This window comes from Tursiops truncatus, chromosome 4 (assembly GCF_011762595.2).
Source record: "Tursiops truncatus isolate mTurTru1 chromosome 4, mTurTru1.mat.Y, whole genome shotgun sequence".
NCBI classification, from domain to species: domain Eukaryota; kingdom Metazoa; phylum Chordata; class Mammalia; order Artiodactyla; family Delphinidae; genus Tursiops; species Tursiops truncatus.
In genome coordinates, this window is record NC_047037.1 from 125,568,933 (window position 1) to 125,595,202 (window position 26,270).

At 39.3% G+C, this 26,270-nt stretch overlaps 1 protein-coding gene across 6 annotated transcripts in view; it reads right to left on the reverse strand.

Annotated features, from left to right (window-relative positions):
• Positions 1-26,270, reverse strand: part of APP (amyloid beta precursor protein) — a 276,610-nt gene that overhangs the window by 153,635 nt on the left and 96,705 nt on the right. For all 6 annotated transcript variants that reach the window (XM_033855992.2, XM_033855991.2, XM_033855990.2 and 3 more), the window contains exons 4-5: positions 11,289-11,401; positions 9,023-9,216 (exon numbers count right to left, since the gene is read on the reverse strand). In XM_033855992.2, coding sequence (XP_033711883.1) covers positions 9,023-9,216; positions 11,289-11,401 — 307 coding nt within the window. The remainder of the gene's footprint in view (positions 1-9,022; positions 9,217-11,288; positions 11,402-26,270) is intronic.

Below are 26,270 nucleotides of genomic sequence, written 5' to 3' on the forward strand. Positions count from 1 at the left end.
TGGACCACAAAATCATTACCAAAAGCTATGAGAAATTTTTAAAAAATAAGCAATTCAATTTGGCCAATATTTCTTAAAGACCAATGTGCAAAATATATCTGTACATAATTTGCAGCTTGAATCCTAGCAGATAAAAGGAGAAATGATGACAATTAATTGGAAGAGAAATCGCAGTATAAATAAAAGAATACAAAGGAAGAGCAAGGGTAGGAGAAGAAAGAGTATTTCAAGGAAAAGTCAGTGAAGACTTGTAAAGGAGGTATCTTTTGGGGGGAGCATTAAAAAATACATAGGATTTGGGCTTCCCTGGTGGCACAGTGGACACGGGTTCAAGCCCTGGTCCGGGAAGATCCCACATGCAGCGGAGCAACTAAGCCCGTGAACCACAACTACTGAGCCTGCACTCTACAGCCCGCGAGCCACAACTACTGAGCCCAAGTGCCTAGAGCCCGTGCTCCGCAACAAGAGAAGCCACTGCAATGAGAAGCTCACACACCGCAATTACGAGTAGCCCCCGCTCGCCGCAACTAGAGAAAGCCCGCATGCAGCAACGAAGATCCAACGCAGCCAAAAAAAAAAAAAAAAGTCAAAGCTATCTAGCAGTAACTCTAATACACTGCCTATTAAAAAAGAATACATAGGATTTTACACGTCCTGATAAGATGTAGCAACTTAGAATTGACAAATGTCTTTGTGGTACATTAACACCATTTGACAAAAAAGAAATCCATTTTCAAAAGGGGCAGAGAAGTGAAAACAAAAGCTCAGAGAAAGAAATGGCCAAGGGTTTGGGGTTTCATTTAAGGCAAATGAAACCCCCAAATTTTAGTGTAAGGCTAAAATGCAGGCTGGAGCCAAGTAATAAGAGCACTAAATGCCCTTCTGGGGAATTTACACTTTTCTATAGACAGCAGGAACCATCACTGTTTCCCAGCAAGTGTCAATAGGATTGAAAATGCAGAATAGAAACATTACGAAGGCGTGGAGTATTCCTGGGAAAAGAGTAAACAAAGGCTTGTGGGGCAAGAAGAATGAATTCCAAGGGATGGGAATAGAAGTCAAGGTCCTATAAGAACACAGGAAAGTACAAGGGTAACAGAAGAAAATAAGGCATTGATGTAGTAAGGAGTAATCAGCGAAGTTAGTCTACTAGGGGGTAAATGATGGTCTGAACTCAGGAAGTGGCAGTTCAGGAAAACAGCATGGTTGCAGGTAGAGGTGAAGGAGCAAATGACAAAGGAGATTGAAAATAAAAGAATGGATATGTGGATGGCAAATAAACATATGAAAAGATACTTCACATCATATATCACCAGGGAAATGCAAATTAAAACAATGAGATACCACTACACACCTATTAGAATGGCCAAAATCCAGCACACGGATGACACCAAATGCTGGCAAGGGTATGGAGCAACAGAAGCTCTCATTCATTGCTGGTGGGAAGGCAGAATGGTACAGCCACTTGTTAGACAGTTTGTTGGTTTCTTATAAAACTAAACAGACTCTTACCATGTGATCCAGCAACTGAGCTCCTTAATATTTACCCAAAGGAGTTGAAAACTTAGAGTCACACAAAAACCTGCACACAGGTGTTTATTCATAATTGCCAAAACTTGGAAGCAACAAAGGTGTCCTTCAGTAGGTGAATGGATAAATAAACTGTGTAGACCCAGACAATGGAATATTACTCCTCACTAAAAAGAAATGAGCTATCAAGCCATGAAAAGACACGGGGGAACCTTAAATGCTTATTAGCAAGTGGAAGAACACAACAAGAAAGGGCTACATACTGTACAATTTCAACTATATGATATTCCAGAAAAGGTTAAACTATGAAGACAATAAAAAAAATCAGTGGTTGCCAGGGTTTGGGAGGTTGGGAGAAATGAATAGGTGGAACACAGAGGATTTTTAGTGAAAATACTCTGTATGACACTTAGAATGATAGATGCATGTCATCACACATTTGTCCAAACCCATTTGTCCAATATCAGAAGTGAACCCTAAAGTGAGCTATGGACTTTGGGTGATAATGATGGGTCAATGCAGGTTCACTGATTGTTAACACATGTACCACTCTGGTGGCGAAATTGACAATGGGGGAAGCTATGCACGTGTTGGGGCAGGGGGTATACAGGAAATCTCTGTACCTTCTGTTCAATTTTGCTGTAAACCTAAAATTACTCTAAAAAATAATCTTGAATAAATTTTTAAAAATCCAAGACAGGAAGTGGAGGTGATCAAGTATGTAGATGTAACATAATCATAAAAGGGACGATGGGGAACCAAGAGATGGAGGAAGGTAGAAAGAGATGTTGAGGTAGAGGAGAAAATTCATTAGTTTATTCAACAAACATGTATCAAGCACCTACCCAATCGCAGGTACCACGATGCAGAAATTCACAATGGATGACCGATGACTGTGAAGGGGTCATTTGAGGAGCATGAAGGAGAGTGATGCTAAGAACCAAGGAGAATGGAGTTGGCTTGGATCAATTGCTATATGGAAGGTGATAGGTCATCAAATAGTGATAATTCGGTGTATCTAGTAACATTAAGATCCCAGCTGATGTTACAGCATGAATAAGAAATGGAATTAACTGGTGGGGTTATATGACATGATACATCAACCTTAGAAAACTAAGAAGCAGTTAAAGGGAGAAATTAATTTTTCCCAAATATGGAGGACTGATGAAAATATCTTTAGAAAATGTGAAGGGTGTCAATAAGTCCAGGATATTCAAATGAATATGTAAAAACGGTTATCCATTGGGTCCATCCTGGTCAGAAAGCACCAAAAAAAGAAAGAGGATAATGGACTAAAAGCCTGAATTGGGGAGGTGATTATTATGAGGGAAGGGTGAAATCAGTAGGACATAACTAGTGTTGTAGGTCTAAGATCAGAAGATCATATTTAGAGAGTACTGTCGAATCTGGAAACCCTATAGGTGCAGCATTTCTTAGTGATGACAGAGTTCAAGGGATGACTGTGTTGCAGACAGCAGAAATGGCACATAAATGAAGGTGACTAGGAAAAGCCAGCTACATTTCAACTGAATGTCAATTTGAACAGTGATATAACTGAAAACAGAAATAGGCAAGGTGACCATATGACCTGGTTTTGTCTAAGTCCTTTAGTTAAGACTGTGGTCCTAGTGTCAAATTTGGTTTGAATAATAAATTGTGTAGTTGCCCGAATAATAGGTAATGCAATAAATTAAAAGAAAAAAAAAGTGTTAAAGAACAGTATAATAGTGCCCTACAGTTTGGTGATTGTAACAAAGAAGGCATATAGTAGTCACATAACCAGAGAGATGGGTATAAAAGAAGGTACAGTTACTGACTGATGGTAATAAATAAATGAGGGACTTGAGGCCAGAATGGGAAGCCCTGTGGGTCTCTTACCAGGAATGGTGAGACGGGGTGTAGGAAAAGAAAGGGCCACTGGGAACTATTTCATAAGATATGATGTTAGTAATGCTTTCAATTAGGTCAGTAAGTTGGAAGAAGTGTAGGAGGAAAAGATCAAAACACATTGAAATCTATTCCCAATAAAAAGTAGGTTTTAAAAGACACAAAAAATATGTTAATTGTGGAGGAGGGCCTGACAAAAGTCTCTCACTCTCGGGTAAAGCACAAATACCCATTTTTAATTATAAAAGTCCCTCGTATATAAATCATCATGAATGGCGGGTCACTAACCTTGATACAGGGTTACAAGTACACAGCTAGCTCCATATGATTTTAACAGCAGTCATGGAGCTTTCTTGGTTTACTCACCATTATTTGGGTTGTTTACTAAGTACAGAGTCAATTCAGTAACAAGTGATCAAGTATCCAACAGACCGGAATAAAGAAAATGGCTGAACAACCTCAAATTTCCTTTTTAATACTGATTGCACTGGCATCATATAGTAAGAGGCCCGGTGACAAGACAAGAATCATTTCAAGAAGTCACCCTTAAACTTTCAAATCCAGATATGACTGAGGAATAATATGAAAAAGCTATAAAAATAATAAGAAGTAAGCAACTCCAACTTTAAGACAAAGTGGCAATTAAACTCAAACCAATGGACATTTCTACACCTGGCACATGGAACACAGGTGAGGGGACCAGCCATGGACCAGAAAGCAATGCTCAGAAGATTTCCCACTGGCCAGTCCTACTCTCACTGATGTTTCCTGCCACGGGAGAAGAAGAATTTATACTATTTAACTTTCATCTCTTAGAAACATAAAGAAATATTGTAAGCATTCAGTTAACTTATGCCTTATTTCTTTCTCCCGATCTTTAGAATTTGTTTAGCTTTATGCTTGATACATTAAACTCAATTTTTCTAAACCGCGTAAAGAGGAAACACAAAAGAGCTTAACAAACAAGAGAGTCATGATAAAATTGGGCAAGAGCCACCAGAGAAGCCTGCATTATTAACATAAGAAATGAAAACTAGGGTACCTCAGTGTACATAGATTCTTATATATTTGTAAAATAGATTGTACTTCTGTAAAATTATTTTTAAAATTCTACAAAATGTTATTAAAAAATCTGTGCCTGACTATATAAAAATCAGAAAACTTTATATTAATTATTATAAGTCTTAAGTTCATATTTAATGTTTTATTTGGAAATCTGTAACACTAGGGAACATCTGAGAAAATACTGAAGGAAAAAGTGAAGTGATATGTCATCATCACCTTTGGGGGATGAGATAGGATGAAACTGATGGCTGAACCAGATGGCCTTTCTAACCAAAAGTTGCTGATTTTATAATTTTATGATCTGACTATAAATGTTTGCCTTTAATTAAAAAAAGAGTCTATAAGTTACGGGATTAAGATTCCAAAGAAAAAAAGATGAAAATATATTTCTTAAAAATCACAAAACCAGACAAAGAACTTTTTTTTAACATCTTCAATGGAATATAATTGCTTTACAATGGTGTGATAGTTTCTGCTTTATAACAAAGTGAATCAGCTATATACATACATATATCCCCATATCTCCTCCCTCTTGTATCTACCTCCCAACCCTTGTATCCCATCCCTCTAGGTGGACACAAAGCACCTGTGCTATGTGGCTGCTTCCCACTAGATATCTATTTTATATTTGGTTGTGTATATATGTCCATGCCACTCTCTCACTTCATCCCAGATTAACTTTCCCCCTCCCCGTGTCCTCAAGTGAATTCTCTACATCTGCGTCTTTATTCCTGTCCTGTCCCTAGGTTCTTCAGAACCATTTTTTTTTTTTTTTTTAGATTCCATATATATTTGTGTGGGCATATGGTATTTGTTTTTCTCTTTCTGACTTACTTCACTCTGTATGACAGACTCTAGGTCCATCCACCTCACTACAAATAACTCAATTTCGTTTCTTTTTATGGCTGAGTAATATTCCATTGTATATATGTGCCACATCTTCTTTATCGATTCATCTGTCGATGGACACTTAGGTTGCTTCCATGTCCTGGCTATTGTAAATAGAGCTGCAATGAATGCTGTGGTACATGACTTTCTGAATTATGGTTTTCTCAGGGTATATGCCCAGTAGTGGGATTCCTGGGTTGTATGGTAATTCTATTTCTAGTTCTTCTGCTGAAAGATCAGCTGCTAACCTTATGGGGATTATCTTGTATGTTATTTGTTGCCTTTCCCTTGCTGCTTTTAATATTTTTTCTTTGTATTTAATTTTTGATAGTTTGATTAATATGTGTCTTGGTGTGTTTCTCCTGGGATTTATCCTGTGTGGTACTCTTTGCACTTCCTGCACTTGATCATATTAGAGAAGTTTTCTACTATAATCTCTTCAAGTATTTTCTCAGTCCCTTTCTTTTTCTCTTCTTCTTCTGGGACACCTATAATTTGAATGTTGGTGCATTTAATGTTGTCCCAGAGGTCTCTGAGACTGTCCTCAACTCTTTTCATTCTTTTTTCTTTATTCTGCTCTGCAGTAGTTATTTCCACTGTTTTATCTCCAGGTCACCTATCCGTTTTCTGTCTCAGTTATCCTGCTACTGATTGCTTCTAGAGAATTTTTAATTTCATTTATTGTGCTGTTCATGATTGTTTGTTTACTCTTTAGTTCTTCTAGGTCCTTGTTAAATGTTTCTTGTATTTTCTCCATTCTATTTCCAATATTTTGGATCATATTTACTACCATTACTCTGAATTCTTTTTCAGGTAGGCTGCCTATTTCCTCTTCATTTTTTGGTCTTATAGGTTTTTACCTTGCTCCTTCATCTGCTGTGTATTTCTCAGTCTTCTCATTTCGCTTAACTTACTGTGTTCGGGGTCTCCTTTTTGCAGGCTACAGGTTCGTAGTTCACGTTGTTTTTGGTGTCTGTCCTCAGTGTGTAAGGCTGATTCATTGGGTTGTGTTGTTTTTCTGGTGGAGGGGACTGGTGCCTGTGTTCTGGTGGATGAGGCTGGATAGTGTCGTTCTGGCAGGCAGAATGGCTTCCGGTGGTATGTTTTGGGGTGTCTGTGACCTTATTATGATTTTACGCAGCCTCTCTTTGGGTGGGGTTGTGTTCTGTCTTGCTAGTTGTTTGCCATATGATGTTGAGCACTGTAGCTTGCTGGTCATTGAGTGGAGCTGGGTCTTAGCATTGAGATGGAGATCTCTGAGAGAGGTTTCACTGTTTGATATTATGTGCAGCCGATTATGTGCAGCCGGGAGGTCTCTGGTGGACCAAGGTCATGAACTTGCCTCTCCCACCTTAGAGGCTCAGGCCTGACACCCAGCCAGAGCACCAAGACCCTGTCAGTCACACGGCTCAGAAGAAAAGGGAGAGAAAAGAATAAAGAAAGAAAGAAAAAAGTAAAATAAAGTAAATAAAGTTCTTAAAATAAAAAATATATATATTAAAGATTAAAAAAACAGGTAAGAAAGAAGAGAGCAACCAAACTAAGAAACAAATCCACCAATGATAACAAGGGCTAAAAACTATACTTAAAAAAAAAAAAGAAAAGAAAATGGACAGACAGAATCCTAGGACAAATGGTAAAAGCAAAGCTGTACAGACAAAATCATACAAAAAAGCATACACATACACGCTTGCAAAAAGAGAAAAAGAAAAAACATATATATATATATATATATATATATATATAAAAAATCAAAAGGAAGAGGGCAACCAAATCAATAGACAAATCTACCAATGATAATAAGCTCTAAATACTAAACTAAGATAAACATAAAACCAGAAACAAATTAGATGCAGAAAGTAGATCCCATTTATAGTTGCTCCCAAAGTCCACTGCCTCCGTTTTGGGATGATTTGTTGTCTATTCAGGTATTCCATAGATGCAGGGTAATCAAGTTGATTGTGGAGATTTAATCTGCTGCTCCTGAGGCTGCTGGGAGAGATTTCCCTTTCTCTTCTTTGTTCTCACAGCTCCCGGGGCTCAGCTTTGGATTTGGCCCTGCCTCTGAGTGTAGGTCACCTGAGGGCGTCTGTTCTCTGCCCAGACAGGGTGGGGTTACAGGAGCAGCTGATTAGTGGGTCTGGCTCACTCAGGCCAGGGGGAAGGAGGGGTACAGAATGCGGGGTGAGCCTGCAGTGGCAGAGGCTGACATGACGTTGCACCAGTCCAAGGCGTGCCATGTGTTCTTCCAGGGAAGTTGTCCCTGGATCATGGGACTCTGGCAGTGGCGGGCTGCACAGGCTCCCGGGAGGGGAGGTGTGGAGAGTGACCTGTGCTTGCACACAGGCTTCTTGGTGGCTGTAGCAGCAGCCTTAGCATCTCATGCCCGTCTCTGTGGTCCGCGCTGATAGCTGTGGCTCGCGCTGATAGCTGTGGCTCGCACCCGTCTGTGGAGCTCGTTTAGGCGGTGCTCTGAGTCCCCTCTCCTCGCACACCCTGAAACAATGGTCTCTTGCCTCTTAGGTATTTCCAGACTTTTTCCTGGGCTCCCTCCCGGCTAGCTGTGGCACACTATCCCCCTTCAGGCTGTGTTCACGCAGCCAACCCCAGTCCTCTCCCTGGGATCTGACCTCCGAAGCCCGAGCCTCAGCTCCCAGCTCCCACCTGCCCAGGCGCCTGGGCAGACAAGCGTCTCTGGCTGGTGAGTGCTGGTTGGCACCAATCCTCTGTGCAGGAATCTCTCTGCTTTGCCCCTGCACCCCTGTTTTTGTGCTCTCCTCCGTGGCTCCGAAGCTTCTCCCCCACCCACCCCCCGTCTCCGCCAATGAAGGGGCTTCCTAGTGTGTGGAAACGTTTCCTTCTTCACAGCTCCCTCCCTGAGCTGCAGGTCCTGTCCCTATTCTTTTGTCTCTGTTTTTAATTTTTTCTTTTGCCCTACCCAGGTATGTGGGGAGTTTCTTGTCTTTTGGGAGGTCTGAGGTCTTCTGCCAGCATTCAGTAGGTGTTCTCCAGGAGTTGTTCCACATGTAGATGTATTTCTGATGTATTTGTGGGGCGGAAGGTGATCTCCACGTCTTACTCCTCCGCCATCTTGAAGGTCCCTCCCAGTTAAAGAACTTTAGCAAATGTTTAAGTTTGTCTCTGACTTCATTTATATAGGAAAAGATGACAAAACACAAAAACCCAAGAAAAACAAAAACCCACAATAACAGAAACAAAACCAAACCTTTCTTAACAAAAATTCAGTTTTAGCTAATGAGTGATGAAATGATTCCTAAATCCCCCCTGCAAATTTCTAAATTACAGACCAAAACAAAATGCCATGTCGTTCACCCAGATCTCAATTCTCTGTAGTACTACCAGTGACCTATTATAACATCAGTGGAATTTTGATCCCAACTCTTGAGAGTGAAATAAAATAGTTAAAATTAACTCAGTGATGCCTGATCAATTATACTAAAATTAAATGGTAGGCCATAACCAGAACAGAACCTCATGGTTAGATTTTTTTCCCATAAAAACAAAATCTGATAGGAGTGGGCAGAGATTATTTAAATGAGAAACAGAAAGATAGACAGATTTATAGAAGAAATAAAACTATGTGCTAGATGTTCTGGCACCTACAAAAGACCAAACATAAAGGCCACCTTACCTCCCATCTGCATAGTCTGTATCTGCTCCACCCCACCAGACATCCGAGTCATCCTCCTCTGCGTCTGCTGAGTCAATATTGTCACTTTCGTCGGCCAGTGGGCAACAAACAAACTCCACCCCTCTGAACTTGTCAATTCCACAGGGCAGCAGCATGCCATAGTCATGCAAGTTGGTACTCTTCTCACTACAGGTCTACAAAAGGTAAGGAGAAAACGGTGAGAGTACTGGAATAGATGTGCTTCATTGTAGGAAAATCTCAATCATAACAACACACAGGCCCAGTGTATCAAGAACCAATTTCACAATGGAAAGAATCATTTGCTTTTCGAGGGGATTTACAACAGAGTTTCTTTAGCACAGGCTTTTTTAGTACCCTTAATTTTTAACTTTGTTACTTATTTAATAAGGATATGTTGTTATACTATAGAAATTAATTAAAAAATAGAATAGAAACTAATTGGGAACTAAGATGTAGAAGAGGTTGCATTGTGAATAGTTATCAGAGAATCAGTGCTTTCTGGCTTCATTAGCATATCAGGAAGTAGGGGTAGTTTCACGTATATCCCCCCAACCCACTTCTACCTCCCATATGTATGGAAGCCTCTCTCACTCAGGCCTATCGCATTCTAGAAATTCTAACTGTCTTGGCTCACTTCCAAAATAACAATCCTGGGAAGAGAAGAAATTATCCTCTGCTATGAATCAGAACTTAAAGTCAATAGAGATTTCTCCTTCAATATCCTTTTGCTTTCCTGGGATTTGCTAAATTCCCACACATTTAAATTAACATAAAGCTTTGAAAGCATCCAGCGGTGACAGATGATAATTCAACACACATAGGTAAACAATGAAATTTTATGAGTGTATTTTGACCTCATAGGAATTAGAGTCATTTCGTTTCTTAGCAACAACAAAAAAAAATTTTTAAACTCAAGAAGAAATGAAAAATGACGTTATCAGATGGGTACTGGGCTTTAAATTACTTAGTTTGTTTTCTTAATATCTGCTCTTAAACATTTTTATATAAAGACAAGGTCACTTGCCAGCAAATTAAAACATATTATTTTAAAAAAGGCAAAATTAATGCTGAATCTTAAGTGGTGTTTTCTGCCTAATAGCGTTAAGGCTATGATGCAATGTTTAAATGAAGGTAGATCAGGGTTTTTCAACCTCAGTATCATTGACATTTTGGACCAGATCATTCTTCAGGGCAAGGGGAGAGGAAAAGCTGTCCTGTTCACTGAAGAATGTTTAGCAGAAGCTCTGGTCTCTGGCCACCAATGCCAGTGGTACCACCCCTTAAGTCAATAATGTCTCTTGGCTCATGTTTCTGGGAAGGGATGTGGAGTAAAACTGACCCCATTTGAGAACCACTGAGCTAGATAAAGTAGGCTAATTCTAGGAGACTGATCGCATTACAAAAAAACTATACAAATTTACTAGAAAAACCTCATAATATATCAAAGGGACAAAGCAGTTTTGAAGGTAGTAATATCAAAAAGTGACATTTGGGGAATCCCCTGGTGGTCCAGTGGTTAGGACTCTGCGCTTCCACTGCTGAGGGCCCGGGTTTGATTCCTGGTGGGGGAACTAAAATCCCACCAGCCACGTGGCACGGCCGCCCCTCAAAAAAGATGACATTTTATGCTAATTTTTTTATGTCTCTTATCAGCTTTGCCAAAAGCAGGGGTTAGCAAAGCTTACAATTGGTGACATAGACTCATCTACTATGGATCAATGAAGGTGGTGGCACGGCATATGGTGAACACAAAATTGGGTGGCACAACTTAGAAACTGAGCTTTCTAACTGTAGCTTCCAGGTTGGTACAGGACAAGCTATTGTTCTTCCACTGTATTCCCGAACAGATAATAGAGAAAAAGGTTAAATCCTGAAAACTTGGTATATGACAAAAGAAAACAAGAGATAAATTGAAAAGAAATTTTAAAAGTATGTTTGAAGGTTTATAGGGAGTATAAAATTGTAGTTTCTAAATTATAAAACATGGCATAGACATAACAAATCTAACTAAATATAAAATACTCACGGATGGTTTTTTAAATAATAATAACTTATTTATCAACACAGCTGTTGCCTCAAGATATCCTCTTAAAATATTCATGAAGTCTTTTATTTTTAACAATAATAATTTTAAAAACATATTTATCAACACAGCTGTTGCCTTCAAATACCCTCTAAAATGTCACTGTCCATAGTTCCTAGGAAGTCTTCACTTTAAAAGTAGAAAGAATGAATGGGTGGGTACCTCTTTGGCAACGGTGTGCCAGTGAAGGTGGGTTTCACAAACATCCATCCTCTCCTGGTGTAAGAATTTGCACTTGTCGGGAACGAGGAGGGCATCACTTACAAACTCACCAACTGCAAGAAAGGAAAACAGCTTCATGTCATCCCGTCTGCATCCCAAGGGTCTTATCCCAGTGACAGTGACAAGGAAAGATGGGCTGAAAGAACTTCAGAGAGGTTATACAGTTTTTAGAATGGTGAAGTAATCAATCCAGGAGAGACCAGTACCTTTAGAATGTTGAGTCTTGCTTCCTTAAACAGCCAAGTTCCTTGCCACATTACCTTGATGGTTAAAATACTTCCTACATGTCTTACGTGAAACTTTAACTTAACTAGTATGAATCTCTGACTGCAAATTAATCATACAAAAAATTGCCATTCAATTGCGACAAGGATTAAAAAATGACAGATTGACACTGCCTAGGCAATCACTGGGAAGAATCAAAATAAATGATTGTCCACTCCTCTTTCTTGGACATTTTAATCTCTTTGTAAGCTAATAGAAAATTTAGCATTTTTCTACTTCCTAAACAAACAAAATCTATATATACACATATGTGTATTATTATTATTTTAATATATGCTTAGTGTTTTTATTTTATTTTTTGATTATCAAGAAATTTAAAGTAATGGTTACTTTTCAAGTGTATGGAATCACAGAGGAAAACAGAAATTCAACTAGATCCATAAAATTTTACTTCTTAAAAAAATATCTAGAGCTTCCCTGGTGGCGCAGTGGTCGAGGGTCCGCCTGCCGATGCAGGGGACACAGGTTCGTGTCCCGGTCCGGGAGGATCCCACATGCTGCGGAGCGGCTGGGCCCGTGAGCCATGGCCACTGAGCCTGCGCGTCTGGAGCCTGTGCTCCGCAACGGGAGAGGACACAACAGTGAGAGGCCCGCATACCGCCAAAAAAAAAAAAAAAAAAAAATATATATATATATGTATATATATATATATATACATATATATATATATCTGAAGCAAATACACATATGTGTATTATATGTTTATATACAATACACATATATACACATACACAGAGAGTTTAATTCAATTAAATTATGAAAACTCCTTAGACTTTTGCTATATATATATTTTAAAATTGTATATCATGCAAACTATTTTTAGCATTGCTGGTACTTCAGATATAAAGATATTATTGATACATAAAGTCCTATAAGAATTCACATTCTCATAAGGGTGAAAGTTGGATAATTACAACATAATGTATAAGCTGTGGGCTTAATTTTTTTTTTTTTTTTTTTTTTTTTTTGCAGTACGCGGGCCTCTCACTGTTGTGGCCTCTCCCATTGCGGAGCGCAGGCTCCGGACGCGCAGGCTCAGCAGCCATGGCTCACGGGCCCAGCCGCTCTGCGGCATGTGGGATCTTCCCAAACCGGGGCACGAACCCGTGTCCCCTGCATCGGCAGGCGGACTCTCAACCACTGCGCCACCAGGAAAGCGCTGTGGGCTTAATTTTTATTTGCTTTGTTCACTACAGTATCCCCAGCTTTCAGCATAGATTCTGAACACAGTAGGCAATACATGTCTTGATGAATGAAGAAATTAAACGCTGTAATAGAGATAAAGTGATGGGCCAACATAGTGAACATATCTGCTTGGGTGTGCTGGGAAAGACCTCAAAATAGAAATAACATTAGAGATGAGTCTAAATGGATGAGCAGGAGTGTGACATGTAGGAAACGAATGGGAAGTTGCAAGATGTAAGGACAGTATCTATCTTGTTTAACGTCCTATTCCCAATCCATGGTCCAGTGTTGGCAAACATGACCATATTGGATGGATGGATGGTTGGAAGGATGGCAAAAGGAAACTTTCTGTGCAAAGAAAGAATAAGGGACAAAGCATATCTGTAGAAGACACAGAAGTTCACTGTGGCTGGAACACATGGTAAGTGGGAAAAAATGTCCAGAAATAAATAAGACTGGAGAAATATGGTGGACTCCAGTTTTAGAGTCTAAGGTTTTAGATGCCATTTTGGACGCAACATAGGCCAAAGGATATTTTAAACAAGAATGATGTGCTCAAGTTTGATTTTCAGGTAAACTCTTTAATCAAGTGAAGGATGGACTAGCGTTTTGAGACCATGAAAGCAGGGAGACCACTGAGTAAGGTACTGCAATCCTTCAAGCAAGACATGCGAGAAGAGATTTAAAGCAATGACTACAAATGAGCAAGGAATACAAGTTGTCCACATATCAGAAAGACAAGAACAATTTTTTTACTTTCTTAGTCCGTTACATGAAATTTTCTGAAATGCTACATAAAGAGATAAATGTCCTAAGAAGGGGAAGAAAAAAACTTTTCACTCCCATTATATAAAAGGGGCTTGTGGGATCTTAGTCCCGACCAGGGATTGAACCCGGGCCCTTGGCAGTGAAACTGCAGAGCCCTAACCACTGGACCACTGGGGAATTCCCTAAAAGTGTTCTTTAAAACTCTCTTTCTGGGCTTCCCTGGTGGCGCAGTGGTTGAGAGTCCGCCTGCCGATGCAGGGGACACGGGTTCGTGCCCCGGTCCGGGAGGATCCCACATGCCGCGGAGCGGTTGGGCCCGTGGGCCATGGCCGCTGGGCCTGCGCGTCCGGAGCCTGTGCTCCACAACGGGAGAGGCCACAACAGTGAGAGGCCCGCGTACAGCAAAAAAAAAAAAAAAAAACAGAAAAAAACCTCTTTCTATAAAGGTGCTTAAATTTTAGTCTGTTTCTAGCTGAAACATGCACGTCTCATGATATTTACATATTTAGTTTAATAAATAATATTTAGATCAAAATCTAAGCAAATCACAGGGGATAAACAGCGTGATCTTGTCATTCCTCAAATCTTTGAAACAATCGATGGTGCCCACAGCATCGTATTATGAGTCACAGAGAATGCAAGAATTAATGAGACGTTGCTCCCAAGGGCTGTGTGCAGTTGGTACTTGGTGAGAAAGGAACCCTTGAGTCCATGGAGTGGCTAGTTCTCCATATGCATCACTGCATCTCAGCTCCACAACAGCTGTGTGATGGATCTCTTATAATATAAATCTCATTTCCCAGAAACATGTCTAAGGCCGCCTACCTTCAGGAGATTATAACCTAGCCCCAGAGATAAACATTAAGATATAAACTATAAGGAAAGAATGACATAATGCAAGTGATGTCACATTTTTCTTTTGCTTTTACATAGAATACTGTAAAACAAAAGAATAAGACAAACAAACAAACAAACAAACAAACTAAAACCAGATGAGTTGGGAGAATGGAAAAAAAATCCTCATCCAAAACCAATATACCTTTCTCCAAGTGGACTCTTCATGGTTTCTCAGGGCAGGCAATCAACCATAGCAAGAATACTTTATATCTGAGGCATCCCAATTTTCAAGGCCACAGGAGGCCAGAAGCGACCAGTGGCCTGAAGATGCTTGTCTGATTTATTAGCTCTGGTCTGTCAAGCCATACTGCCATATCTACAAATGTCCGAAATACTAAGCAATGTTTTTCTATTTTACAAGTAGTTATCGGGAAAGATTCAATGTCTGGCCCAAAGCTATTAAATCAGTTTATGAGACAATCAGGAGAAGATATCAGATACTCCCAACTTTGTCCTGAAATAGTTCTTGTGGCATAAACTGGGTAATAGCTGCCAGACAACAGTGTCTTGTTTTACTTGACCTTAGGCCAATCTGCTAAGGAGTAGATTTTAGTGCAAAGTCAAAGTCACTGAAAGATAGTTACCCTGGTAAAATCTAATGTTCATCAAAAGGACACGTACAGCATTAATTTATAAAAGGATATTTGATTTTTTTTTTAATTTGGAAAATGACACTTCATTTCGTAGTGTAAAGATGCTCTTAGGTTTCTAATATTGCACAGAAGCCAAGAAATGTATGTCCCTCAAATGAGATTGTTTTTTTAAAGGACTAATACTGGTTATTTAATAGGCCCTCGGGACTAATGGCAAAATAGAAAAATCATTGTACTCGAACATCAAAATAAAATTCAGCAAAGACTGGATTTTACAACCTTGCTTATATTACTTTCAAAACTGATGACACATACTAGAATGTTACACATCAGAAATTTTAAAGTAATTAAACCAAAAAAATCTGTTAAAATTTTTTTAATAAGGAATTAAAGAGAAGTAGTAAAAATATAACAAGTCCTTTTTCAGAAACGGGTTTAGTTTAACATGGTTTACGTTTCCTCTCTTTTTAATTCTAAAAGCATTATTCTTAAAAACCTATGATATGACAGAGGATTATGTGGGAACTCTCTGTCTTTCCACTCAATTTTGCTGTGAACCTAAAATGGCTCTAAAAAATAGTTGTTTAATTTAAAAAAATCTGATAGTATATATACCTGGAGTTTCCATAAAGAACCATGCACACTTTAATTTTTTTTAAAACAAACCTTCTGTCTTTTTGGTTTGATCCTCAGGTAAAAAAAAAAAAAATTAACAGAATTCAAGTGAAAGAGACCAAAATAAATTAAGTATCATAATAAGATAATTAAGTATCATAATGTTTCAGCTAATGCTGAACTTCAGGAATTTGGCACCATTCAATCCTAGTGGTTCAATTCAGTGTACACTGTGCATATTTACTGATAATCATACAACCTGGTTTCTTGTTTCAAAAATTCACAATTTATATTACACACACTGCAATTGAAAGGGAATTTTCACAGCTAAGGAACAAAATCTGTGCTTGGCTTCTTAGCTAAAAAGTCTTGGCAAGGTAAACAATAATGCCAAATTCAGCTGAGACTCTGCAGGCATCAATCCACTGGCTCTTTGGTGGTCTTTGAGAGGATTGGCTTACTTAAATTACCTCATTTTGCAGATGGGAGGGAAATAATCCAGGTCAAGTGGCCTGCCCACAGAGCCAGCTGGCGGTGGAACTGGCCTGAAAATCTGAATCTCTGGCCTCTCCATCCAAGTGTGGTAACTCAACTTGCTGCCATTTAAAGTCTGCTCGAAATGGGTTATTTGGCTAATTCCCTTTGGCTTTTATAAAAGTAGATTCACTTTTGTACTACAAAATACTTCAGTGTTGTGATCTACAATGTGGTCAGTTTGACAATAAAACTGGATTTAAATTAGCTAGCAAGTCATGTGAAACAGCTGAAAATGCATTCTACTGCACAGAATAGAGCACAGGATAAACACAGAAGAGAATGCATGACAAACAGTGGCTTAAAAACACGATGGGAGGGCTTCCCTGGTGGCGCAGCGGTTGAGAGTCCACTTGCTGATGCAGGGGACACGGGTTCGTGCCCCGGTCCGGGAAGATCCCACATGCCGCAGAGCGGCTGTGCCCATGAGCCATGGCCGCTGAGCCTGCACGTCTGGAGTCTGTGCTCCGCAATGGGAGAGGCCACAACAGTGAGAGGCCTGCGTATTGCAAACAAAACAAAACAAAACAAAAAAACACGATGGGATTATTTCTCTGCAATAAGAAGTCTGGTATTGAGGCTGAAGCTACTGCAGATGTTCAATGCTGCCCTCAGGGACTAGGTTATTCCTATCTTTCTGCACTGCTGTCCTGAGCATGTTGGCATTTGTCATGATGTCTTATGGTCACAGAATCTTAAGACTTCATATCCAAGTTTCAGACAGGAACAGGAAGAAAAGGCCAAGGGATGAAGGTTTTTGGGTATGGTTTTTTTTCCCTATTAAAGCTTTGCTGTCTTACATGGGAGGAACACCCTCCCCAGTATCCACATCCTATATGCCATAGCTATGTTATCTGGCACACTAAGCTGCAAGGGTATCTGCAAAAAGTATTTCTGGCTGAGCACACTGTCACCGTGAATTAAAAAAATCTGGAATTCTGTTCGAAAAGAAGAATTGGAAATGAATATTAAATAGGCAAGTACTATGAAATTTGAAGATAGGAATGTATTTTTCAATTTCTTTATGTTCCTTTTCAAGAGACAGATGATTCCAGGAAGAAAATAGAATAGAGCGAAAGTATTACAACTAAAACCAAAGAGACTGTGAATCCATGGCACAGGGAGGGAGAAAAGGGGGGAAAGGACATCAGAGGAAAGAACAGAATTTCTCAAAAGTGAGGCTGCTAAGTTTTTGAGAGTCAGAGTGGGATTGAACAGATTGATTAAAAAAGATTCCAGAACCACACATATGTTCTTCAAGACACAGAAAGCTCAGATGAATAAACTGTGTTTCTATGAATTCACAAAGACTAAAATGGTGTTGGCTAGAAACATATGAAGTCTTTGTATTTTGGCCCAAGGTATAACCTCTCTTCCTTGTCTCTCAAGAGTTAAGGGAAAGGGGGCGGAAGAACATTCTAGCAATGGAATTCCTGAAAAATGGCAAAGCCTCGGTTTCCTTCCTTGTGCTATACTCTTCTATGAGAGATGAGATGTGGCCCAGACCTGGCTCTCGAAGGTAAGATTCAATAATTCCAGTAATTCTGGACCCTGTGCCCAGCACTGGCCTAAATGCTTCCTGGACATCATCTCACATCACACTCAGAACCACACACCAAAGCAGCTATAATGATCTCACTTTATAAGAGAAGAAGGTGAGACTAAGATGTTACATAATCAGCCCAGCTCACACATGTGGTAAATGGTGGAGTTGGGAGTATGAGTTAATATTCATAAAGCACTCAACTCAGTGCCCACAACAAAGGTGCTCAATAAATTATTTTATTAGTATTATTACTAATACCTTTTCCCCAGTATGTCATCGACCACTAAGTCTTCTCATATTAATACTAATTATAGTTACTTAGAACAGTAACAGCTACTGAAGGCAATAGGGTTTTATTTTCATTACACCATCTCCACCAAGTTATAGTTCTATAGATAAATGGTATTACATTTGAGTATTGCTTATGACGTGAGAGGAAAAAACAGTGGTCCTTAGGGTGGGGTGGAATCCCTAGGACAGGAGAAGTAGGGAATCCGAGTGATCAGTGCTTTCGCCTTTCGCACAGGACTCGCGAGCCCTGGCTGTGGAGGTGTTTCCTGAATCCCCTCCGTTGCTCACTGTCCTTCATTCACTAACTCTCCACTGCATACCTTCTATTTTTCCTTAGTGCTGGGAATACAGCAGTCGACTAAAGAGATGAAACTAAATGGGATTCTGGCGGGAAAGATAAAGCAAAAAAGTAAAAGAGAATGTCAGATGGTAATGAACATTACGGAGATAAGGCACATGAAGGGATAGAGGCTTTGGTGGAGGAGGGGGTAAAGTTTTAAACAGTGTTCAGGGAAAGCCTCACTAAAAATAGGACATGTGAGTGAAGACCTGAGGAAGTGAGGTAACAAACCAACCAAATCTCAGAGGGAGGGACAAGTGCAAAGGACCTGAGGCAGAAGCCTGCCTGGTGGGTTTACAGAATAGCAAGGGGACCAGTGTCGTCACAGATGAATGACAGGCAGGAGGTCACTGAGTGGGAGCAGACTGCACGGGGCCTTAAACATTGCCCACACTCTGGCCAGCACCCTGAGGGGCACTGGAAGACTCTGGCGTGGTTTTCTAAGTGACTTATTCTTGCCCAAGCGGGCAAGATTAGAAGGAGGAAGACCAGGTAGTGAGCTGTGGCAGTGATCCAGTTGGGAGATGACAATGGCTTGGACCAGGATGATGGCAGTAGAGATGGTGGGCAGTGGTAAGAGTCTGGATACAGTGTGAAGATAGAATCTAAAGGATTAACTGAGGGGCATAAGAGAAAAAGTGTCAAGGATCTAACTGGTTCCATTCCAGGAGCTAGAAGATGCTTTATACTGAAGACGGCAGAAAACGATTGGGCAAGACTCTCCTAATCTTTCCCAGGGCATGTGCAGACGAGTAGAACATTCCAGATTCATGTACCTAGTAACCTACACTACTGCATCCATGCACATCAAAGTGGGAACTGTCAACAAGCATTCACTCAGGTGATTTTTAATTTTACCATGTCAGACTCTTCCTCTGCTAACATTTTTATTGAATTTGCTCATTACATATTGATATTTTGTAACTTTCACATGTTAACAAATAGGCTGGGACATTTTTCTGGAAGGTATTTGTGTTCAAGAGATGGAAAGAATTGTTACAGAAGCACCCAAAATACTTTTCAACAAACTTTTCATGTGATACAACTGTTATGGTCTTTGCTTCAGAGAACGGGTAGTTACTGGGTTCTCAAAGAGGACATGGGACAAGGGTGAATTACCCATTTGAAAAGATACATGCACCCCAAAGTTCGTAGCAGCACTATTTACAATAGCCAAGACATGGAAGCAACCTAAATGTCCATCAACAAATGAATGGATAAAGAAGATGTGGTATGTGTGTGTATATATATATATATATATATATATATATATATATATATAATGGAATATTACTCAACCATAAAAAAGAAGGAAATAATGCCATTTGCAGCAACATGGATGGACCTAGAGATTATCAGACTAAGTGAAATAAGCCAGACAGAGAAAGACGAACACCATATGATATCACTTATATGTGGAATCTAAAAAAATATATATACAAATGAACTTATTTGCAAAACAGAAATATACCCACAGACATAGAAAACAAACTTATGGTTACCAAAGGGGAAAGGTGGGGGGGATAAATTAGGAGGTTGGTATTAACATATACACACTACTACATATGAAATAGATAACCAACAAGGACCTACTGTATAGCACAGGGAACTGTACTCAATATTTTGTAATACCCTATAAGGGAAAAGATCTGAAAAAGAATACATATATATATATATATACACATACACACACACACACACACATATGTATAACTGAATCATTGTGCTGTACACCTGAAACTAACATTGTAAATCAACTATACTTCAATTAAAAAAACAACAGGGCTTCCCTGGTGGCGCAGTGGTTGAGAGTCTGCCTGCTAATGCAGGGGACACAGGTTCGTGCCCCGGTCCAGGAAGATCCCACATGCCGCGTAGCGGCTAGGCCCGTGAGCCATGGTCCCTGGGCCTGCGTGTCCGGAGCCTGTGCTCCGCAACGGGAGAGGCCACAACAGTGAGAGGCCCGCGTACCACAAAAACAAACAAACAAACAAAACAACAACAACAAAAACCGTGACTGTTGCTATCACCAACATTTCACAGTAACTATCACCAAATAGCAGTGAGAACTGACAGATGGCAGTCTTCAGATCAGAACTGTTTGCCAGATGGCAGAAATTACATGAATCAAGATAAGAAAAAGGCAAAAGAAGTGAAAACTAAACGTTTCCCCTAAACCCTCTCTCTAATTTTTTCAAGTGAATGGAGCCCAGTCTCACGTACATACACAAATGGCAGCTTGTACTAGATAGAAATAGTCTTTTACCCAGGCTCTGAATAACACTGGTCTTAAGATGATGAAAACAGTGCAAAGGACATATGTTAAAAAGACAAGAATAAAATAAACGTTTGTTAGCAATTTTGCAGCTTTTTAAAAGCCTTACAAAGGTATGAGCTAACAACTCTGATACTGTTCAGCAAGTGCACAATTGAACAATTGTGTAAATAGAAGGTGGATGGTGGGACCAGGTTTCCCACTGTTGGAGTGAGAATTTACAGATGAGCAAGGGGAGGAGGAAGAAGGATCCGTGTAATAACAGATTAGAGCTGGAGACATAAGGATGAACTGATATTTAGCTTAATATAGATACAAATGGTTAGCTATAGAAATATTCATACAAGGAGGACTATACACAAATATAACGCCTCACTCTGTCAGTTGAGAGGACTTAAAAGCAAAGATGTTCCAGTAGCAATGAGCACACCTGACGCCCAGATCTTAGTTTTTAATATTATTCTCCAATAAAAGGAACCAGAGCTCCTTAGAGGAATAATGGATTCTAGGATTGGGGCATAAAATATAGAAGATGAGTTGGAGCATCTTGTGGAGAAAAAAATAAAAGAGGGTATTTCAAATAAGCACAGGAGGGCTTCCCTGGTGGCGCAGTGGTTGAGAGTCCGCCTGCCGATGCAGGGAACATGGGTTCGTGCCCCGGTCCGGGAGGATCCACGTGCCGTGGAGCGGCTGGGCCCGTGAGCCATGGCCGCTGAGCGTGGGTGTCCGCAGCCTTTGCTCCGCAGCGGGAGAGGCCACAACGTTGAGAGGCCCGCGTACCGCAAAAAAAAAAAAAAAAAAAAAAAAAAAAAAGCACAGGAGCTTAAACGAATGAGCTCCCAAAGACCAAAACTGGAACAATTTGAGTAATAATATATATATAATTAATAAAGTAGTGTTAGATTATAACACAAAATATAAAATATTTATTTATGAGTCAAAATAACTGAATAAATAAATGGGTGGAAAGAGGCAAATTCGGCCTGTGCAGAATTCCAAATCATCTATGCCCTTGAGGAGGTGAGGCATAATGGTCTTAATTGTGGGCGTGCCTAGTGATTTCCTTTTGAAGAGTTCAATACACAATGGGGAGAAAAGAGCATCTTTATAGTGAAGAAACCTGACAACCACTACCCCAGCCATGCGATCAAAGTCAACAACAGTTACGTATCATGTTGATAATAGATGCCCTTGATGTGATATGATGAAAAGGGCACTTTACCTCTGTAGTCTTTCTTCCAAAAAACCCATAATCCCAGCCTAAGCATGAGAAAATTGCAACAGAGGGACATCTAACAAAATACCTGACCAGTACTCCTCAAAACTGCCAAGGTCATCAAAAAGGAAGCTATGAGAAACTGTCATGGCCAAGAAGGGGCTGAGAAGACCTGGCGAGTAAATGTCATGCGGTGTTCTGGATGGGATCTTGGAACAGAGAAAGGACTTTAGGTAAAAACTAAGGACATAAATAAGGTATGAATAAAGGACAGACTTTATTAATAATAATGTATCAAAATTGGTTCATTAACTGTAACTAATGTACCATATTAATGTAAGATGTTAATATTAGGGGAAACTGGGCAAGGTGGTGTATGGGAACTCTCTGGGCTATCCTGTCAATTTTTTTGTCAATCTAAAACTTAAAGTAATGCTACTTAAAAATATTTGTAGCTTCCGCAACAAATTTTAATAAGGACATACCTATTTACATCTATATCAACATTGTGGCCTTCAAAAACTGTCCATAAAATTACTGTCAACTGAAAAGAACTTGTGTTAAAAGATCTTTACTAACTTGGGTTTTTCATCTATGTCATCTAAAATAACTAGACAAAGCTTAGTTTTAGATTTTCTTAGCAAATCTCTTTTTCAATAATTTGTGTAATGTGTGGCGTTTAAATTCTTTTAAAAATTTCAGAATATTCACACATATATCAATAATAAAGGAAATTCTTTGCTTTTCAAGTTTAACCTTGTCTTAGAAATGTAAAAGTCACTGATCACGGAATTCAATTCCTCTTTACAGATTAGGAAACTTAGGCCTGATCTGGTTTCTCTCTAGTTAATAACAGAACCAGGTTCAACTTTGGGCCCTAAATCTATTGGAATGCTCACTATTTCAGCAAAGTGTTACAATATTCCACAAATTCTTTTTCTGGTTTTGTTTTTAAATTTTATTGAAGTATAGTTGATTTACAATACTGTATAAGTCTCAGGTGAACAGCACAGCAATTCAGATATATATATTCTTTTTCAGACTTTTCCCTTATAGGTTATTACATAATATTGAGTATAGTTCCCTGAGCTATACACTAGGTCCTTGTTGGTTATCTATGTTATACAAAGTCATGTGTATATGTTAATCCCAGCCTCCTAATTTATCCCTCCCCCCCTCCTTTCCCCTTTGGTACCTATAAGTTTGTTTTCTGTGTCTGTGAGTCTCTTTCTGTTTTGGAAATAAGTTCATTTGTGTCTTTTTTTTGGATTCCACATATAAGTGATATCATATGATATTTGTCTTTCTCTGTCTGATTTACTTCACTTAGTATGATAATCTCTAGGTCCATCCATGTTGCTGCAGATGACAATATTCCACAAATTCTGAATCATGCCTTCCTCACCAAACCACCCAAGATTAGTTAAGTTACATGTGTTTTTTCTGTTGCCTCTTTTTTATTGCTTTATTACTCATATTCTTGATTTTTATTAATAATGGGTCTTTTTATTACTTATATTTGTAATTATCCCAACATCAGTTAAAAGATGGAATTATGAAAATAATGGTTGTTAAATCTTTCCAGGTCGGGGGTTCTCAAACTTTAACGTGCTTCAGAGTCACCTTGGGATGCTTGACCAGACAGTAGTAGCTCCATCCCCTTCTGGCCCCAAGACCTGGACCTGATCTGGGATGGGTGTGAAAACACACCTCCTCAGAGGGATTCAGATTCAGGTGGTTCATGGACCACACTTTGAGAAATGATGTTTGGAACAGCATTTCTCAAGCTTTAACGTGTACCCGAATCACCTGGGGATCTTGTTAAAATGCAGTTTCTGATTGGAAAAGTCTAGGGTGGGACTGATTCTGCTTTTCTAACAAGCTCCCAAGTGACTGGACTCAGCTGTTCCTTCAGGTAGCAAGGGTGTCCTTAAGATAATCCATTATAACTCATTAAGTGTTTTTTTTTTTTTTAAGTTACAGGTTATTGCATTATGAAACACTTTTTAGAATGGCTTTTCTTTCTCTTTTTAATAGTGGTAAAATACACATAACATACAATTTACCATCTTAACCATTTTTAAGTGTACAGTTCAGCAGCGTTAAGTACACTCACACTGTTGTGAAACCAATCTCCAGAACTCTTTTCATCCTGCAAAACTGAAACTCTGTACCCATTAAACAAGTCCCCATTTCCCTCTCCCCCAATCCCCTGGCAACCACCATTCTACAATACTTTCTGTCTTTATGAATTTGACTATTCTAGGTACCTCATATGAGTGGAATCATACTGTATTTGCCTTTTTTGTGACTGGCTTGGTCTGTCCCTATTTTGAAAAAAATAATCAAACCTTCTACACCTTCCTTCCATAAGCCTGTGTTCTGTCCCATAGATTGGTGACATTGGCACCATCTTAAGAATTGAGCACATTTTCACACATCCCTAAGAGCCAAGTCTCTCCTGTTTTGTCTTTTGTTTCTTTAATCCCAGAAGTTATCACAAAACAGGGTAGAAAGTGTTCTAGATTTGAGGCAGAGGGGAGGAAACTAACTACACAGTGACTCAGGGGATGGAATGATTTCCGTACGTGAAAAGGTGAGGCGAACAAAGCCTCCCGGCCAAAGATGTTCAAACAGGATGAGGAACAATAATAAAAATTAAAACCCAACATGATTTGGTTGAACTTTAATGGATCATCTCTATTACCACTGAGTAGTTCTGAATACCCGTCTGTACTCAGTTCCATGAAGGATACAAAAGAACTGAGACATAATCCTGCACCAGAAGAGCTTTGAGCAGCCCTGTCCAATGGAAATGTAATGTGGGCCATATATGAGGTTTTAAATTTCTAGTAGCCACATTACAAAAGTAAAAATAAATGGGTAAAATTAATTTTATAATATACTTTCTTTAACCCAGTATACCCTAGATTTTATCGTTTCAACATGCAATCAATGTAAAAATTATTACTAAGACAGTCTACATTCTTTTTTTTTTATCCCTCAGACTAACTCTCTGATAGCTGATGTGTATATTCCACTTATAGCACACACCACTTTGGACTAGAACATTCCAAGTGCTCAATAGCCTCGTGTGGCTAGTGGTCAGTACTAGCTTAGCTTCAAATTTTAAAGATCACGAATATCTTTCAAAGAGTGATTGATGAGTTGAACGTGGACAGGTTGAGGTTAGGAGGGAAACTGAATCTAAGGATACGTGTCTAAACAGAAATAAACGTAAGACTGAATACACTGAGAAGACTATATACCCAGTTCTATATGCCATCACAACACCATATATTTAATCACTGAAAGGGATATTCAATTTGTTACTACTGTTTACCCTATTTACCAGCAAAATGCCCTTTTTCCCTCATTTCTCTTTTTGCACTTCTCATATTATAATTTGTACTCATGAACATGCGATTAATTCAAATGTGGAAATTTAAATAAGGTTTCCTTTACACCTACTCATTTTTAGCCTAGTTCAGCCTTCTATATTTTGAGAGATGAGATGAAAAGCTGATATTATAGAGATATCCTGCTAAATTCTCTTTTTCATCTCTTGAAAACGCAAGTATCCTCACTGGCTGCTTTCTCCTAACATTTTCTTGCTTTCTGACATTAAAAAAATTCATAGCCTGATGGGTTTTAAAGATGCAATTAATTGGGGTTATGTATGGGGGCTTTTAAAGAGCCACATAATTGCCAACAAAATACCAATCAGGCTGATGCATGGTGAGGCAAAAGAACCACCAGCTATTACCCAAACCTTAAATTATACAGAGATGTTTTGTCCACATACCTTACTCAGAAACCCATGTGTGAGGCAGACTATAATCAAAAACAGGAAGAGGTGCTTTCACAGATAAACTTCTCAACAGAGTTGTGGACTGTCACTTTCAAGCCCCGGACTTGCTCTTTCCAACCCATCACCAACAATCTTGGGCAAGTCTTCTTTCAAGGTTAGCAGCAACAAATGCATTAGTCTCTTCTCAGCCCTCAAATCAGCTGTCTGCTCTCTACCATATCACCTTCTTCCTTAAATTCTGTCTTCTCTAGGAACATTTGCCCTCCCGTTCTCTATCTTAAGCTAGTCATCCTTTCCCTCTCATTGACTCCGCTTTGCGTTAACTCTGATTATAAAGTAAGACTCTGTCCTCAACCCTCTGCTAGTACTTTCTCACTCCTTAGTCATGCCTAAGGATTCAACAGCCTCCTCTACTCTCAGTGTTGACCTTTCAGTCAACATTTCCATTCCCTCGCTGGACACTCACATGGAGAGCATTGCTTTTAGCAATCATATTAGAATCAAGTACGAACTGACCATCAACTCTTGGAACCGTACGTACCCAAAGAACAATAAGCAATTCCTCA